The sequence below is a fragment of the Corvus moneduloides genome, chromosome 4 (assembly GCF_009650955.1).
Source record: "Corvus moneduloides isolate bCorMon1 chromosome 4, bCorMon1.pri, whole genome shotgun sequence".
In the NCBI taxonomy this organism is placed as follows: domain Eukaryota; kingdom Metazoa; phylum Chordata; class Aves; order Passeriformes; family Corvidae; genus Corvus; species Corvus moneduloides.
Genome location: NC_045479.1, coordinates 8,246,599 through 8,264,575, shown reverse-complemented (window position 1 = coordinate 8,264,575; position 17,977 = coordinate 8,246,599). Strand labels below are relative to the sequence as shown.

The 17,977-nt window shown below is 39.5% G+C and overlaps 1 protein-coding gene across 4 annotated transcripts in view; it reads right to left on the bottom strand.

Annotated features, from left to right (window-relative positions):
* Positions 1 to 17,977, bottom strand: part of ATXN10 (ataxin 10) — a 98,952-nt gene that overhangs the window by 18,950 nt on the left and 62,025 nt on the right. The window contains exon 10 of one of the 4 annotated variants that reach the window (XM_032106483.1): positions 13,547 to 13,595. The exons of the other annotated variants lie outside the window; for them this stretch is intronic. Coding sequence (XP_031962374.1) covers positions 13,584 to 13,595 — 12 coding nt within the window. The 3' untranslated portion in view covers positions 13,547 to 13,583. The remainder of the gene's footprint in view (positions 1 to 13,546; positions 13,596 to 17,977) is intronic. 4 annotated transcript variants of the gene reach the window in all.

Genomic DNA, 17,977 nt, shown 5'->3' with positions numbered 1-17,977 from the left:
AGAGCACTGCTAGGTCTTAAAACCCACTTTCTGCATCTGTGCTAACACACCTAACTTTACCTACATGAAGTACCAGTTAGTAATACAAGTTTAAAAATACCCATTCTTTCCACGAAATGTTCGTATTTTCTCCAAGGCCATGCACCATGTATAGTATCATACTTCAAAGCTTGAACAAGCAGTGACCTTCAGGTAACATAGCACTTGCATATGCTTGGGAAATGCTGGTCCTTTGATGTTCAGGCTGTAGCCAAACTCTGATGTGCCTACAGTGCTACCTCTTATTTCCCACCAGTGAAATGCTGAACAGTAGAAATTAATCGGGATTAATTTCTGCTGTCAACAGAAACAAACCATGCAATAATCTGCTCCAGTTCGATTCAAGCAAGATGTCTGGTTAACAAAATAAGCATTTTGGGAAAGTTCAAGTTTAATTAAGATCCACTGACGCTTCAAAGAGTTACTGTGAGAATATGATGAGATTCTTTCAAAGTTATGTGGGAACAGCAGCAGCAAACACAGCCTTAGCGATACCTTCATGAAAAGTCAAGTTGCTAACTACCATTGCCTTGCACCTCCCCCCTTGGAGGTTCTCGAACATTGTACAATTGAACTGCACATACAATTTGCATGAGTTGGGCACAGCTTTTGTCACCACAATGCCAGCTTTAGAATGTCACCTGTGACCTACTACACAAAGAAATGGAGCAAGAAGAAGAACCTTAATGTACCTACCCAAGACAAATCTATATACTCCAAGTGACTTGTGAGATGAAGAGGTCGAATCCTGAGCAACCACTATTAGAAAAGCTCCAGTCCATGCCAGCTGTTCCTGAACCACCACTGGTCCACTGAAAAAGCATTTTATGGCAACCTACTATTTGTGCTCTGTAATGTGAGCAAGTTCAGCAACTGCTCTGCACATAGCAGAGCCACCTCTGCAACAAGAGCGCCACAGGCAGTCAGAGGGAAGAATCACTGTCCCACCCAGTGTCCTGCTTGCATTGCTGAGAGTCTCTCAAATCCTGTTGCTCTCGTCTCCGTCTCCCTGTAACCTCCCAAACCAGCACATTTTGCAAACATTGAGAAATCATCCTACATCTCAACCTCTTACACAGATCCATTGGAACTACACTGCCCAACAGAAAGTGCTTTGGGAACTTTTCCAACTAATTATTGGTCTCAAGAGTTTTTGCTTTGAAGAAAACAGTCTGTGAAATGCCCAGTGTAGAGCAAGGGAATAGAGCTTTTGCAGCAATCTTCTGCAGGGCTTGGGGAAGGAGTCAGTATTGCACAAAACCCAAATCTTACTTTAAATATGGTGTGAAAGTACCTTGTGAAGAGAACATTTGTGGCTGGTATGAAACTGGCTGTAATCCGTCTAGATTTTGGAAGAAATTATAGACAGAAACTAAAGAATAGGACAGTTGTGGTGTCTGTCTGGTGAACAGAACTGCTCACATTGGCCTGTTACAAAAGATCACTAAATCTATTCTCCATTTACATTACTGACAACATAGTTGGCCAAAACCAGGGAACTGCACCGGACTGTAACAAAGCCACAAGGTTATTTCATTATCAAGAACAGTGCTGTTCAGAATAATACTGTATTCTGAACTACACTGGAACAGAAAATGAAGCTGCCCGGTTACTTAAGACAATTTTAGAATGTAACAGTCCATCTCTGTGCTAATGATCTCTAGTGCTTCAGTCCTATCAGTAATGAGTATCTTGCCCTAATGTTATGATGTCAGTTTCTGAAATAGCTTTCTAAAAAAGCAGAAACATAGAATATCCAGCATTCCAAGGCAGGTATCCATCCCTGCCAGTTAAAAAGCTTACTTTCACAACACAGCTTTATATTGCTGTCCCATTTGTTTACTGCACTTGCTTTTGAAACATAATGAAGATGTGAATCATGCCAGTGAGAGAAATTTAAATGTATTACACTGAAGAGAAAATACCTTTCCCAGTGACAGTGACTGCTAGTATTTTCTCTTTCTCTGTACCTGAAATTTAAAAATCTATCTTAATTATTTAAATCAGGCTCTAAAAAGAAGCTCATGTGCTTCTTTTGGTGCTGTACAAATATAAAACAAAGTTTATGGGAAGAACTAGCCCAGACTGTATATTCCTAGTGCTTCCATGGCCAAGTCTTTAATTCAGATGATTTGGGACATGTCAGCCCTGAGGAAAAAGCTGTATTTTTTCTCTTCATAACCAATGAAAAAATATGAACAGAAGTTGACATCTTTCTGTTATCTTACAGAAATCACATTTATTGACCAGGATATAAACAAGGTCAGTAGCATAGTGAAGGATACGTGCCTGAACAGAACTGCTCCCGACAATCTCCCAGTACTTTCTTATGAAGTACACAGAAGTAATTACCATTAACATAATCACTCACAGCAGAGCCCAGGAAAAGTATAAATTAATTGAGACTACTTATTGAATCTTTCCTTCTAGCAGCAATGGAGCCAAGCTCAGGGGTAAGAAAGCAAATTCTCTGAGCATGACAGTGCTTGTTGTTGAATCTGCTTGCATCTAGAAAAATGCAACTACAATCTCCAGGTCCAGCAACTGTACAGACAAAAATAGAAAAAATAAAAAATACTCCAGCAAAAATAATCTCTTCAAAGAATCATAAACATTTTGGGCATTAGAAACATCACCTAATCAAGTAAGAGTACCATTATGCAGAAAAGAACATTCATACCTTTAGATAACAACAAGTGAACATAAACTACTCTTCCACCAGAATGTGACCAATTTTCAGCCTTCAATCAATGCAAAATGAGAAAGGTGTTTCTTTCTGTCACAGAAAAACTTATATTTCTTAGAAGTTGTGTTTGGCCAAACTACAGGTGAGCAAAAAGAATATTTTCTCTCAAACAGAAGTGGACTAGTAACAGTACGAGTAATCCATGCTGACACTTACTCTTCTTTTTACATGTTATTGATAAGCACACTGAAAAACAGAAAGACGAATTTCTAGGTTAAAAAGTGGTTGGGAGTGGGAAACATATTCTAGAAATGAGTCAAAAAACAGGAACAAGCAGGAACCACTTATAGGGAAAACCTCTAGAGACAACATTCATTACAGATCACCAGTTTCCTACCGGACAAAAAGTCTGTCTCCATTCATGTTTAGCTCCAGAGTATTAAATTTTAACTCCCCTTATGGAACTTAAAAGGTTTCTGGGAGCAATCAAACTGGCAAACTTCACATTTTTATGAACTTGGCTCCTTCCCTTGACTCTTTGTAATGCTTCCAGTTCTGTCACACAGCTCTAAGCACCCAAACCCACTCAAGTAGCAGTGCCTGGTGCCTAGGTAAGGCTGTGCTGGTTGGCTGCCAAACACCAGCCCTGGTCTGCACCACCATCAGGGCTTCAGCTGCCACTACCCAACTTCCCCTCTCTAGAGCACTTCTTTGGGTTTCTCATCCACCCTATCTGCTGATTCTCACATGGTTAAAAGTAGGAGCATAACAGTAAATGTGATTCCCATATTTCTCTGACAAATTAGACTGGCTAATGGAATTAAAACCTGGAGGAGGTGAAGTCAGAGAGAAAAGGAAGATTAACACAGGCTGGCATCACCACAGGAAACCTAACGAATGTATTAAGGTAGCAGAACACACTTGTTGACTGTATTTTATGACTTCTCTTAGTGCCCTAGATTGCTGAAATGACTAAATTGCAACATTCTTCTCAAGTGCTGAATCATCAAGATATTAACATCCATCTCACATGCATCAACAGCATCCTAAGACACATCTGTGGGACTGAAGCCAATAGATCCAGGGAAGCAATTCCACTCCTGACACTCGTGAGACAGCCTACTTGAGAGGCTGAAGCTATGCCTTGCAGAGAGGCTGAGGGAACTGGGGGTTTGAGCCTGGAGAGGAGGAGGCTTCAGGAGAACCTGCTGGCAGCCTTCCCTTACCCCTTTAAACCTGTCTGCAAGACAGAGCTGCTCTCCTGACTCAGGTTCAAAACAGTTTAAATAGAGAAAATATGGACATAAAAGTGCAACTGAGAAGGTTCTGGCTGGATACAAGGAAAAATTTTTTTCTATGAGGATATGGAGCAGCCACTGTGGACTCTCCATCTTGGAGGACTTCAAGACTTGTCTAGAAAATCCCTGAGTAACCTACTTTGAATTCAACTTTAAGCAGGAGATCCCTTTCTGAATGGCTGTGTGTGTGTAAGACATTTTCATCTCACTCCAGCAAAACCATGGAAAGAAGCACAAGTCAATTATTTTCCTCACATTTAGTTGAAGATCAGATTCCTTCTACTCTAATATGACCTTTTCTTGGTTATAAAGCTGGAAATAGTTGACAGAAATTTACCTATGTAAAATTCAGAAGCAGTTCTAGAAAAAACATGATACTTAACCATTAGTGGAATAATCCTGCATATTCACTGACTTCACATGACAGAGAAATCTTAAAATAATTTGTATTTTGGATGCAAGACCATTCATATGAATTTATTCTTATAAACTCATATAACTTTGAATAAATGCCTTAGAGCAAATAAAAAGGATTCCCCAACTGTACAAATGGAAACAACTTCATGTTTTCTAGAGTAGAAAGTAAGAATTTTGTACAATTCAATATACTAAAGAAATATCTGAACTGGCTGTGAACAAAATAAAAAAGGAATACAAGTAAGACCTAAACCCCACAACTGACGAAAATTTCAAAAAAGAGCATAAGCAACATGGTTAAGCTACAGCAGAAGCTTGTTGGTGAACACAGCAACCTTTCATTAGGAAAACAGTACATTCTATTATCCACATCTAGGAGGACAAGAAGGAGTGAGCCTAAAACACAGATCATTCACATTACACATCCATTAAATATTTTTAATAGTAATGGTTAATGAAGCACTGCAATACACTGACACACAAGCTTCAGACTCCTGGAGCAGACTCCAGTATTGCAAGTCTCTGCAAATGACCTAAACAACCTTAGCCATGAACACCCTACCCAGTCCTGTTCTGGACAGGTGAATGGTTCCAACCCTCTCAATCCCTTCTAAGTCTGCATGACTTCCTTTGATAGAAAATCACACTAGAATACTAAATTATGGCAAAGAAAATGAATCCAACGATACCTACATTGGGGATTTGTTGCCAGTCTTTGGTCACCATCAAAGATATTTTTAAGCTTTAGTCCTTCTGAATGTACCACATGAGGACTACATAATGACTGAGAAATGACTACATAATGTAGTGAGAAATATGTCCTTCAGACCCTGATACCAATCAGGCTGACTAACAGAGTCAATTTTCCTCCAAGACGTCCTCAGCAAGTAGCTTATTAGTGATTAGGCATCTGGGCAGAATCCAGCATACAATGTGGGTAACAGAAGAGCTTAAAAAGAGTAGGAACATAGCAAATGTTAGGTTCCCAAACAGGCTCCTCTGCACCTACGATGATACTGAAAAATGTTACTTAATTTTTTTTCATTTCTGGTTTTGGGCTTTTCCATTTGTTTTTCCAAGCAGCAGAAGTGACAGGAGGTGAACAGGAGATTCTACTTCAAAAGACAAAAGAATACTTTAGGCTTTCAGTGCTACTGGATTCCAAGGCCTACTGCAGACTACAGGCACTTTGGCTTAGCATACAGGCAGCTGTGGCTTGTGGCCATCAAGTCTACTACAGGAGTTCACCACATTCTACAGATCTACTGAAATACTTGTGGACAGAGGCTCCCTTCTCCAGGACATCACAGCAGCCTTCCTTAGCTGGTCTGAGAGCCCCGAGCACCAGCATGAATGACTTGCTTATGTCCACTTCAACCAAGGCAATGTCCCCAGAACACTCTTCCACCTCTACACCACCTTACTAAGTAAGCATGTATTTAACATTTCAATGTCTGAAATTCATAAATCTTGGCAACAAAATCTGTTGCTCCTGCTATGTTAATTTCAAAGATATTCTCCCTCTTTCAGCATTATTTCCCAGCGAGACATGAGGTTTATTTCAATTCTCCCAAAAGTGGAGATCTTTTCCTCTTTCTTGGAGGTTAAAAAGATTATAATAAAAAAATATCTTAGAATCTAAATCTGAGGTAACTTTGTGATGTCCTAAACCTCTCCTCAAAGAACTAGTTTAGAAAATGAGGGTTTTGGCCTTATGGAAGAGGAAGGGAAGATGAAGGTACCAAACACACCATCAGGCCTGAGCCAAAATAAGCAGATGCAGAGTGTCCAGCTATGAGGAGAGGGTAACAGGCTAACTCAGCTGCTCAATCTTTTTTTCAACTAGTCTTTCCAAGAGCAAAACACAGGAGTTTCTAGCCACTGAGATAATAACACAAACATTTGATAATTCAGAACAGGTTCCCACAAGAACACAACTGGAACATTTGCTTTTTAAACAATGCAGCTTTCCTCATTCTCTTACATAGAGTTCCTGGACCACAAATCACAACAAACAGATGCTGCCATGAGAAGCAGACTGTTTGCTCTGGTTAGGTTTAGGTCTGTGACTTGACATGGATAAAGTGAGGTCCAACACAAGACTCATTTTGCTTGAAACACGCAATACTTGCTAGTGTAGCCTTCGCCTATCCTGGCAGCAGCAGTAAGAGAGAACAGTGGTGCTAAACATCATCCAGTATTCAACACTGCCCTTCAAATCAGTTGAATTTGTACAAATTTGCATCAACACCACAGTATACATTTATGTACTTCTAGTCACACGCTCCTATTCTCAGTCCATGAAACCCAGTAATCAGATGATCCTAGTTTGCTGATTTCCAATAACTGCTATAAAAGAGGTTCTCTTAATTGTCTTCTTTCATCAGAACAAAAGGAAACTTAAAGGAAATTAAGTGTAAGAATGTGTGACTAGAGACAACTCGTACAAGTTGTCAACAAGATGGTCAAAACTTCAAAATTTTATTTAGTTCTAAAGCAAAGTGAAAACTGAAGACTTCACACTTTGAAGTTCTGAAAAAATACAGGGATAGAGGTTGAACAAGCTACATGATTCCTTTCAGCCTTTTTGATCACCATTGTAATAGGAAGTTTCAAGTCATTCTGGCAAGCTGCCACTGTTTTGGTGGCTACAGTATGTTTTGTCTTCCATGTCAAGCTTTAGAAAGCATTTTATGAATATCTCAATTAAAATGAGGGATGTTGCTTTGTGGGTTGTGTGTACTGACTTGTTATTTTTGGGGAGTATTTTTGTTGGGTTTTTGTTTGTTTGTTTGTTTGTTTGAGGTTTTGTTCTCTCCAGTCTCACATTTTATATTACATCAGAATAACTTTTCTTCTGGAACAGAATTCCAGGCCATCCATAAAATATCCTGATTTTGAAAATCATTGAAATTGACAGAAAAATAGATTACCACTGAACGCTCCTCATTGAAGATTTCCTCATTGGTGTTCTACACTAGTGATGACACTCTTCCAGACAAAAATGGGCACCACAGCCTTGTGACTGTTACTTTGCTCTACTACTCAGGGCAGCATTGGTACTTACTTAATTTCTCCCCAACAGCTGGCACACCTGCCTTGCTGCTTGTTTCCTTCTCTCAACATTTCAGCTGCTCCCTGACACACAGTCCAGCTGAAATCCTTGAAAACTGCTGGCTGCTTTCAACTTAGAAGTAAGTGGGAATGGGAAAGGAGGAAAAACAATCCAAAATCATAACCTGTTTTGATGAATGCAACACCCTCACAGAGACCACATATGTCATTGCTCTCACACATCACAACTATATTCTGAAATTGCTTCCATTCCCAACATCCAGAATTACAACTCTTACTTGGAAATTTCTGAATTCAGCAAGCAAAAATAAATGCCAATCGGATGTTCCATGCTCTAATGATGACTTTTGCTGTGTCCAGCATTACTTTACATTCTCAGTTCATTTCACTTTGAAAAAAGGATTTTTTAAAAAATTTAAAAATAAATGTCAGGCATGTAATTCCATCTGCAGCAAATGCTCAAATGATGAAAATAATGTGTGTGAAAAATGTAGGATGATTTAAAAACACTCAGTGATTGAAGCCAGTGATTTCTATGTTTCATGGTTAAATTTGCAGCTAAATTCAGCACACTGTATCACAGCACTTCAGAGTGCACTGATAGACTCAAGACTAAAAGCAAAGTGGTGGCAGTTTCCCATCATTCCTCAGAGTTTCCTATTGCAATTGTGATTTCAGTACTGTTAAATTTTTTTAAGGAGCTGTAAAGAATAAGTTATTGAGTATATCACCCCAAACTTCACAGCCAGCATGGGGGGGGGGGGGGGGGGGGGGGGGCGGTGAGGAAAGAAGAAAAGAAGTTGGTAGGTTAGAAGACTGGAAATCACACAGAGACATTTATTAAAGGCATTGATGATTCTCTGCTTCCACATTCCCTGGTATGCAGAGCTTCCAAGATTTTACTGACAGGTCAAAGAAGAAACCATTAATTTTCTAGTACATGTGTTAAGGACGTGCACTCTGTTACATATTAAGTACAAAACTATCCTTGATGATAATTAAATTTTTCACGAGGCTAAAGCATAGTAAAACAAAGTGTTTCTGGAAAGGACTGTAAAATGCCTTTCTAGAACTCTACAGAAATAGTAAATGGGAGACTGCAGGACCCAGCTGGCTACTACAGCGAGCAGACAGTTTAATGGTGTTTGCTGCTTGTGTTTTAAATCAGACCAGTCAAGGAAGCCCTCAGAAGCCTGAGCCAGCCATAGAACCCCATTGCTGAATACTGCAGTAAATAATATGTCACACTGAGCAACAGCAACCTCACGCTCTATTTTATATGAAATGTGATGTTTTCCAAGAAACATGTAAATAATGGAAGTATGGTCCTTTGGAAAGGAAAAAAAAACCCAACAAAAAACTTATGCCCCCAAATCTCACAATTTCAATAATTGTTTTCTTTCAGGACGAAAAGATGTTGTCTCACTTTACTGGAGACACTACTGGGGATGGTTTCAAAGGAGGCCAATGCAAGTGCAAATCGATTCTCGAGCTGGAAGAAGCTTTACATGTACACTATTCTGCTGAGACCAATTCATGTCTTTTTCCCAGTATTTTATGATACCTTCAAGTCACAAAGTATTCTTCATCCAAAACAGAACTGATGGCATGGCCTCTCAAATACAAAAGCAAAGCAACTACACTTTCTTTCATTTTTCAAAAGTAACTCATTGGCTATCTTTTTTATATTATAAACCCATACAAAACATCAATCCTGGTGTAAATACTTCCTGTAAAGCCCTTTCACTTCTTCCTCCACATCATTGTATAAGCAAATTAAATACAATTTTTATTTGTTCAATGCATTAATAAATCCCAACAACTTCACTGGGACACTTAGGAATGGTAAGAGAAGGTTGAAGTATTCAGCTTAACTCCCTAATGAGGAACAGGTCCTCTTTTAAATATGATTCAACAGCAAGCTCCTTTCATTCCTCCCTCCCAAGCTCTGCACACTCAGCTACCAGTTCCTGCCCGTATTACCTGAAGAGTGACTCCAACCTACTACGTTAACTTCAGAGGCAGCAATAACAGACCTACTGAGGGTGCTGGGATTTCTTACACTTCCTTTTGGTATTGTGCTTTTGTGGAAAGCATCTACTGCAAAGTAAAACAAATTGTAAACACTGTCAAAAATAAGAAATTACTGTGAATTAAGTGACTATAAAATGAACAGAGTAAATTTTTGGTTCAGTTTTGCGTTGTTTACAAGTCAGATCCAGAAGCTGAACTTGATGATCCTTGTGGCTCCCTTCTAACTCAGTATTCTTCTACAATTCAGATGGAATTATTTCTGCATAATTGAAATAATGTCACAAACTATTTCAGCAACAATTTTACTGGGACAACAGTTACACATTTTACGAATAAAATGCCCTCATGATTAAGAACTTTGACTGACAAAGATACACTCTTGAAATCAGAGTATCCCAGACAGACTAAATTATTTCTCATATGCTGAAAGCAAACAAAGAAAACAGAAGACTTTCAGTGATGTATTTAAAAGTCTGGTAATATTAAACAAGGGAAGCTGTGGCATAACAGAAATACTTTTCAATAGAAAAAGTGTTTTAAATACACTGAGAAGCCTTATTCAAGTTAAAATTCATTAATATGATGAATCTGTTCTCACTTGATGGTGGCCTGGGAAAAAATGGTGACTATTTCCACAAGTGATTTTCCACATTTGATTTCTTTAAAATTTTTACTTGATTTCTCATCAGCTGTGTGTTCTATAAACTCTTTCTTTAATGGGAAGTAGAGATACACTAACAAAGGTGCTCTGGATTGTCAGCCTGTTACGGAGTGGCTAGCAGCACTGTATGCAAATATAAAACCTGAAAAATATCACGGTATATGGGGATTACAAAGAAGTTTTCTCTGTTTTTTAAAGAGAAAAATATTAACCTAAGGTTTGTAAACTGGTAAGCTGAATTCAAGTGTTACTCTTTAACAAGGTCAGGTTGGACAGTGCTTGGAGAAACCTGGTCTAGTGGAAGGTGTCCCTGCCCATGACAGAGGGGATGAGAGAAGCTTTAAGGTCCCTTCCAACCCAAACCATTTTGGGATTCTATGACTCTGATCAGCTTAACTAAAGAAGCGGGGGAAATCCCTGTACACACGTATTATTCAAACATTTCATGTTTCTCACACTGCAGAGCAGAAAGGGGTTTACTTTGGTTTGGGGTCTTTTTCACACCTTTTATACATTCAGGATTAATTCCTCAATGATTCCAGGATTTTTGTCAGTAACAGCATTTCATTTTTAACTGCAAAAGAAATCTGAATGATGATCTTTTTATGATGGCTCATCATTTTTGATATTTGCAACCCCTTTTGCTGATGTAACTGCAGTTAAAAGTAACTGATAGAGAGTTTTCCCACTGACAATTTTTATGAAGTGTGATTCTGGCAGCATAAAGTTTTCCTAACTTTTCCATTATAGTTTTGTAAAGTCCCAAGCTGCCAAACCACAAAAGAATTCAGAAAACAAATGATACTCTAGATTACAGTGGTGTAACAGTTTAGTATTTGCCCCCTTCCAGCAGTTATCTACAACCATAGCAATATATAAGAGCAGAATAAATCCTTGTACCTTACACTGCACCCCCATGACCACTGAAGACATCAGTTATCAAATGACATGGTCCACTTGCATCATAACCCGGCTCAAATCCACAGAATCACTAACATTGAAAAAGACCTCCAAGATCACCAAGTCCAATCTGTGACTGATCTCCACTTTGTCACCCAGACCAGAGCACTGCCATGTCACTGAACACCGCCAGCGGTGGTGACTCCACCATCTCCCTGGGCAGCCCCTTCCAATGCCTGCCCAGCCTTTCCACAAAGAAATTACTCCTGATGTCCGACCTGAACCTCCCCTTGAGGCCATTTTCTCTCATCCTGTCCCTTGTTCCCTGGGAGCAGAGCCCAACCCCTACCTGGCTGCACCCTCCTGTCAGGGAGTTGTGCATAGCCAGAAGGTCCCCCCTGAGCCTCCTTTACTCCAGGCTGAGCCCCCCCCCATATCCCTCAGCTACTCCTCATAGGACTTACAGAATGTCCAACTGCATTCTAAAACACCACTGCTGATTCGGAATGCCGGGCACCCCAGACAAGCAGATAAATGCAGTACTTAACAAACCTCTTGTGTGGGTTGGGAGCTGTTTGTATTTCAAAAACTATTTTCAAGGAAAACAAACTACTGAAAATGTTAGGAACCAGAGAATGTTATGATGTTAATACAGTAGCAGGGCACATTGCAGCTTCAAAACCATGTGTGGTGATCCAAGAGGTGAGCAAATGAACTAGCAATGAGCTGCCAAAGGTTTACCCACATAGAACGTTTTGAGGTGCAGGCCTCCGTGGCCCAAGCCAACGGGACCCAAGGTCTAATCCCTCTCAGTGTGATCAAAATAAATACAAGAACCATTACAGAAGATGTAGAACGTAGGGTGGAAGGAAGGACAAGATTAATCAATCTCATCTGAAGTGAACAATACACTAGTGAATTCTGAAGGCTGCAATAAACTTGGGTTGATACAGCTCATTTCAGCAGAGGCTGAGGGCATGAGCAGACACAGAGCTGGGATGCTGGGATTTGGCACTGCCTTGTGGGCGCTGCTCCTTGCTGCATTTTTCAGATGGTCCCTGGGGCTGCTGGCTCCTAACAACCTCCACTCCTCTGGGCAACATTCAGGGACTGCTGAGTACACAGTGCAGGCCATAGGCTCTTCCCAAGGAAAGGTAAGGCAGTTCTGTGATTTGACTTTGGTGGGGGAAGATTAGGGAAGGAAGAGAAGGAGAATGCTGGGATGTGTATGTGAGCCATGCCAAACTCTGCAACTTGCCCTCAAGGCTAGAAATGGTCCCTCACACATTTACTTGCTATACCCACCAGGGACTGGCCCAGCCCTTATGTGACATTGACAGTGTTTCTTTGCTGACTGTCCAGACTTACAGAAAGTTGAGCAATTATTCTCTGCATTTACCTGAATTTCTAAGAATACCCATTTCCTTTTAATGATTCACCAAGTCTAACCTTTGCACAGGATCAGATTCTCTTATTAAGATAAATTTAGCCACCTTGTTGAGATTAAGATCAGCTTTACATTTAGAAAACAAGACTCCTGATGCTGTGATTTATATGCCTATAAAAGCCATATATATGGTATGCATGATACACAATAACTCAGGAATGCATACTCTAGCACTAAATTTCATGCTGAAAGCTTGCTAATGCCTCAGGCTACTGAGCGAGATAATACATGAAGCTGTACACAAGGAGATTGCATAGTAGTTTCTTAATTTACCTCTAAATTACAACTACCAGAGGATTTTCTGAGTATTTGTGTGTCTAAATGTCTTGTAGTCTGGTAAAAACCACTGCAGGTACTATGAAAGTAAGATTCCCAATTTCTAGCTCAACTCTTATACCCATGACAAACAAAATTCTAAGTTTTTAAATTTGCAAAGGTGTTGTTCAAATTGTTTAAAAACTCCATAATAAATGTATCCTTTCATAGGGTTAATTTACATGAAAATATTATTGTGCAAAACAAGGCATTTGTATATATATACTCAAGCACTAAGCCAACTGTTTATACAATTTTGAATGTTCTGTTTTGCTTTATTTATATTATTATTTCTTTTCTTGCAACAGATCATTAATTTGATTACAGCCTATAAAGTCAAGAGTGCAGGTTCTAACTGAAAAATAGAAAGAGTTCTTGTTTCAAGACCGTTTCATTACTCTACACTAAGTATATATATACAGCATGTTATTAAAAATTATTTAAAGGAAACCTACCCAAGCACAGCCAACTCCTCCTAGCAAGTCCATTAACAAGAAACAAAATTTGATATGAACAGAGCTTGAGGGTAATTTCCATAGATGAAATTTGTACCATAATTAATGCAACCATAAAAATTAGAAACATTTAAGAAAAATTTTGAATTCTGTAAGTCACTATTTTTTACTATTTTTTAAAAAGAAAATTTCTATAGGAGTTTAATAATAAACACTTACATTTGAAGTTGATTTTCAAAGGAGCAGGTCAACACTTTTATAGAAACGCCTGCAGGAACAGGATGACAGTAATGGTGGGTCAGAAAGTGAGAGGAGAAAAAGCCTTGAATCAGAACCTCAATCAGCTGCCACCAGGTTGATCTACTGTAGGGGAACTACAAGCATTTTTTTTCCTCACCAGCTACAAATTCTAAAAGCACTTTAAAAAAGTGCATTGGATGGTGAGGTGCTCATGAATCTGTACAATTCAAGTGCTGGAACTAAGAGGTGACAGTCCCAACCACCAAATACTCCATTTGGAGTGTAGGCTCCAGAGGAACTGGCAGTCGTAAGTGTCCTCTCAAATTGCCTCTGTTTCTTATGCCTGGAGCTGTGGGGAACAGGCAGAGCAGAGACAACTGAACAGACCTGGCTGGAAAATACTGAGAGAGTGACATTCAAGTAGCAGGGAACAAAACTTAGACGCAAATTAAAGGGAACTTACCAATTTATGACTAATTACACTGAATTGTTTGCATTTTTGTTTGCAGGCAAAACACTGCTTTATTATTTTTTTATTATTTTTAGCTACAATACTGAAAAATTGCCTGAAATAAAGGCCTTCAATATTTCTAAATAAAGCCCTTCAATATTTCCAAAGCCAAATGCACAATCACACATTTGCTGGACTCAAGGACGAAGAGATTTTTAGGGAAGTTGGAAACTCTCCTATGAGAAATTTCAAGCCCTGAATAGCTCCATGAGTAGCACCCCTCATTTTCTAAAAAGACAGGAAAAAATTGATTTGAAGGTAAATGTTATCATTTGCCCTTATTAAAATTCAGCATTTGTTGCCAGCTTCAATATGAATTCTCTGAGCTCTGTAATTGTGCTTTAGAACAGTAATTGCTAGACCAAAACCTAAATCCTTCTTATTTTGTCGTAGGTAAGATTAATGTCAAACCAAAGCTGACTGTAATGCTAAAACATGCAGAAAAACAGAGAGAAGAAACACTTACATTCAATACTTACTCTCATTTATGAAGAACACAAAAAATTTTATCTTTACAAAATGAAGCTAATCCTCATCACTGAATCATGGAATGGTTTGGGTTGGAAGGGACTTGAACGCTCATCTCATGCCACTCCCTGCCATGAACGTTGCTCCAAGTCCTGTCCAACCTGGCCAGTTTCAATATTTCACTTCAAATATCAGTCAGATTGTAATAATGTAAAAATATTAAAGCAACCTGAAATATTGCACATATAACCTCAAAAATTACTTGACTGAAATGAAGCATACCGGCTATTTTTACTTTAGAGGCAGTAAACAATCTAAATTTTTTGTTATACTTAAAAGCAACAAAATTATATTTTTTAAGTTAGACAAGCAGAATGCATAATGAAACCGAAACCAGAATACTGCACCAGCCTTGGTTATACCCATTCATACTGCACACAGATCGCCTGGGCTGCAGGTGCTGTTCCACAGGAAACCGTCATCAGGGGATTGTCATTCCCAGGATTTGTATTGTTACCTAAATCACATCCTGGGGTACACACACCATTTGAGACTTGTACATTCTTCTACTTGTACTCTTCAAAGTACTGCTGGCTTGAAAAGGAAGAGTTTTCAACCTCTAAATTCATACAATGTATGTTCATACAATTTTGTCCTACTTTCGAGTATCAGTGTTTTTTCCTTTCCTCCTGTTCACATCAGTAAGACTGTGCCAGAACTCATTTTTAAACAAAGTTCATTAAGAGATGCCAAAAGACATCATCTAGCCAGTAATGAAAAAATGACCCAACAAGGTACATAGAAAATATTTATGGTATTTTTTTTTTAATTCAGTAGTGCAACTTTTCTCCCAGGAATGGAACAAGAGTTATGATTCTTAATCAAAAGAGTAATTAGGCTCATATTTGAGAATCTCTTTCACAGTATATTTGCGTAATACAATTTGAACACTGCTTCTGGGAAGATCATAAATCAAAGATGTATAATACAATTAGTTCTCAATTTTATCCAGAGAAACCCTCCTGGAGGGTACATTGAGGCACCCGATAAGTTCGTGTGTGTGTATGCACTTACATACGTATGTATGTACATTGAATCACAGATTGGTATGGTGTGGAAGGGACCTTTAAAGATCATCTTGTCCACATCCCCTGACACCTTCCACTACACCAGGTTGCTCCAAGCCCCATCCAACCTGGCCTGGAACACTTCCAGGGAAGGGGCAGCCACAGCTTCTCTGGGCAGCCTGTGCCAGGGTCTCACCACCCTCACAGTGAAAAGCTTCTTCCCAATATCCCATCTAATCCTGCCCTCTGTCAGTGTGAAGCCATTCCCCCTTGTCCTGTCACTCCAGGCCCTGGTAAATAGTCTCCCTCCATTCTTCTTGTCAGCTCCCTTCAGGTACTGGAAGGCCATGCTATAGCTGGGGGTCTCACCAGAGCAGAGTAGAGGGGAAGAACCAACTCTCTTAACCTGCTGGCTACACTTCTCTTTCAAGTATATATTATATATTTGTATTCATGTATATATTTTTATATTACATATCTACACAGATGCACGTATCTACACATATAAATTATACACACATGCCTATATATACATATATATGAAATCATACAGCAAGTAGATCCCAAAATATCTAACTTCTATTAATTATCAATTTACCTATTCTTCAGTTACGGGAAATACTCCATTTCATAAATGAGAACAGTAAGACAAGAACACAATTTTGACAGAAAAGCAAGTGCAAATAAAATCAGACAGAGCTTTCTTCTCTCCCTCCTCAGATCACTATTTTCCTCCTCAGAGGACATTTGTGATAACCAACCAGAATGACTCCACATTAATTATTACATTGAAATTTAATCCTGTTTTACCTTGTGAAGAATGACTTTGGTCAAAACCATTCCTTATCAATGTATCACAACTGCCAAGAGTTCTACACCCATTTGGAACTAGCACACTGTAGTGGGTTGACCTTGGCTCGGTGCCAGGTGCCCACTAAGTCACTCTATCAGTCCCTTTCCCAATGGGACAAGGGAGAGAATAAGATGGAGAACAACCAGCAGGGTGAGATAAGACAGTGTTATTACAGTGAAAGAAAGAAAGAAGCACTATTCTGTGCACACATAAGCTAAAGAAAAAAAAAAGTCAGTCTCTACTTCCCATTAGCAGCAATGTCCGGACACTTCGCAGCAAGCAGGGCTTCAGCACGCGGAATGGTTTCTCCAGGAGGCAAACGCTGAGGAATCATGAATGCCCCCCCCCCTCCCACCCCTTCCTCCTCTCTCCCTTAGCTTTATATATCTGAGCTGAATTCATATGGTATTGGATATCCCTTTGGCTAATTTGGGTCAGCTGGCCTTGTTGTGTCCCCTCCCAGGATCTTGCCCACTCCCATCCCTTTGATGGGGGAAGGAGTGTCAGAGGGACAGTGCTGCTCGGCAGTAGCCAAAACACTACTCTGTTATCAACACCCATCCAGCTACTAATGCAAAGCACAGCACTGTGAGGGCTGTGAAATTTTCCTCAGTCAGACCCAATACACACACAGACATTTGTTTTCACTCAATCCTCAATCAGTAATGACAAAGGGCATTTTGGAATTCCAGACTGTGAGGATGTATGTGAACATTTAGGGAATCAGTCTTGTAGACAGGGATTGTTTGGGCATACAATGTATTATCACTTTCTTTTTCCAAGCGAAGTCCATGGGAGCCTCTATCAGTCCCGAAAGGTGGATAAACACATGTGCCAAGCCGTTGTCTGCTCCCTTAGTCTCCCTCAGGCTAAGCCTGTGGGAACCTGAATATACAGTGGTTATCACTAAGTGCGTCCCCTTGCCCCACTGAGTGACACCCTTATGAGCAAGAAGGAAAATCACACTGGTGGCACAGGTTTCTCTTTCCTTAGAGAAGAGTTTAGTGTCAGCATACGTGATGGAAGCAATCAGTCTTGTGGTGTTATCCACTGGAAATGCTTCAGGGCAAGATGGAAGGAATCTTGCTAGCAGGCTTTAATTAACTAAATCTTAATACATACAATCAAGCCATCATCTTGGCTTTTGCTGATCTAGCTCATTCTGCATTTCACAAACAGCAGAGGATTAATTCAGTATCTTCTTGGTGCTCTGATTTTCAGCATAGAGATGACTTGACATACTTCGATCTTGCTCCCACTGCTACAATATCTAAATATAGGCCATACTCCATTCAAGGAACTAAAACCCAATTGTTTTTCCAATGTCTTTATGAGATCTTTGGTCAACGTCCCTTTGAAATCCTTCCAGCGAACCACTTCTGCCGTAACAATCTGAACAAGTCTGATTGACTGCAATTATGAGGCGAACTTGGAGACTCACAGCTTTAAACATTTAAATGCTCATGAATGAGGCAATTCTTTGTCACTTCTTGATGGAAATACTGAGCTTT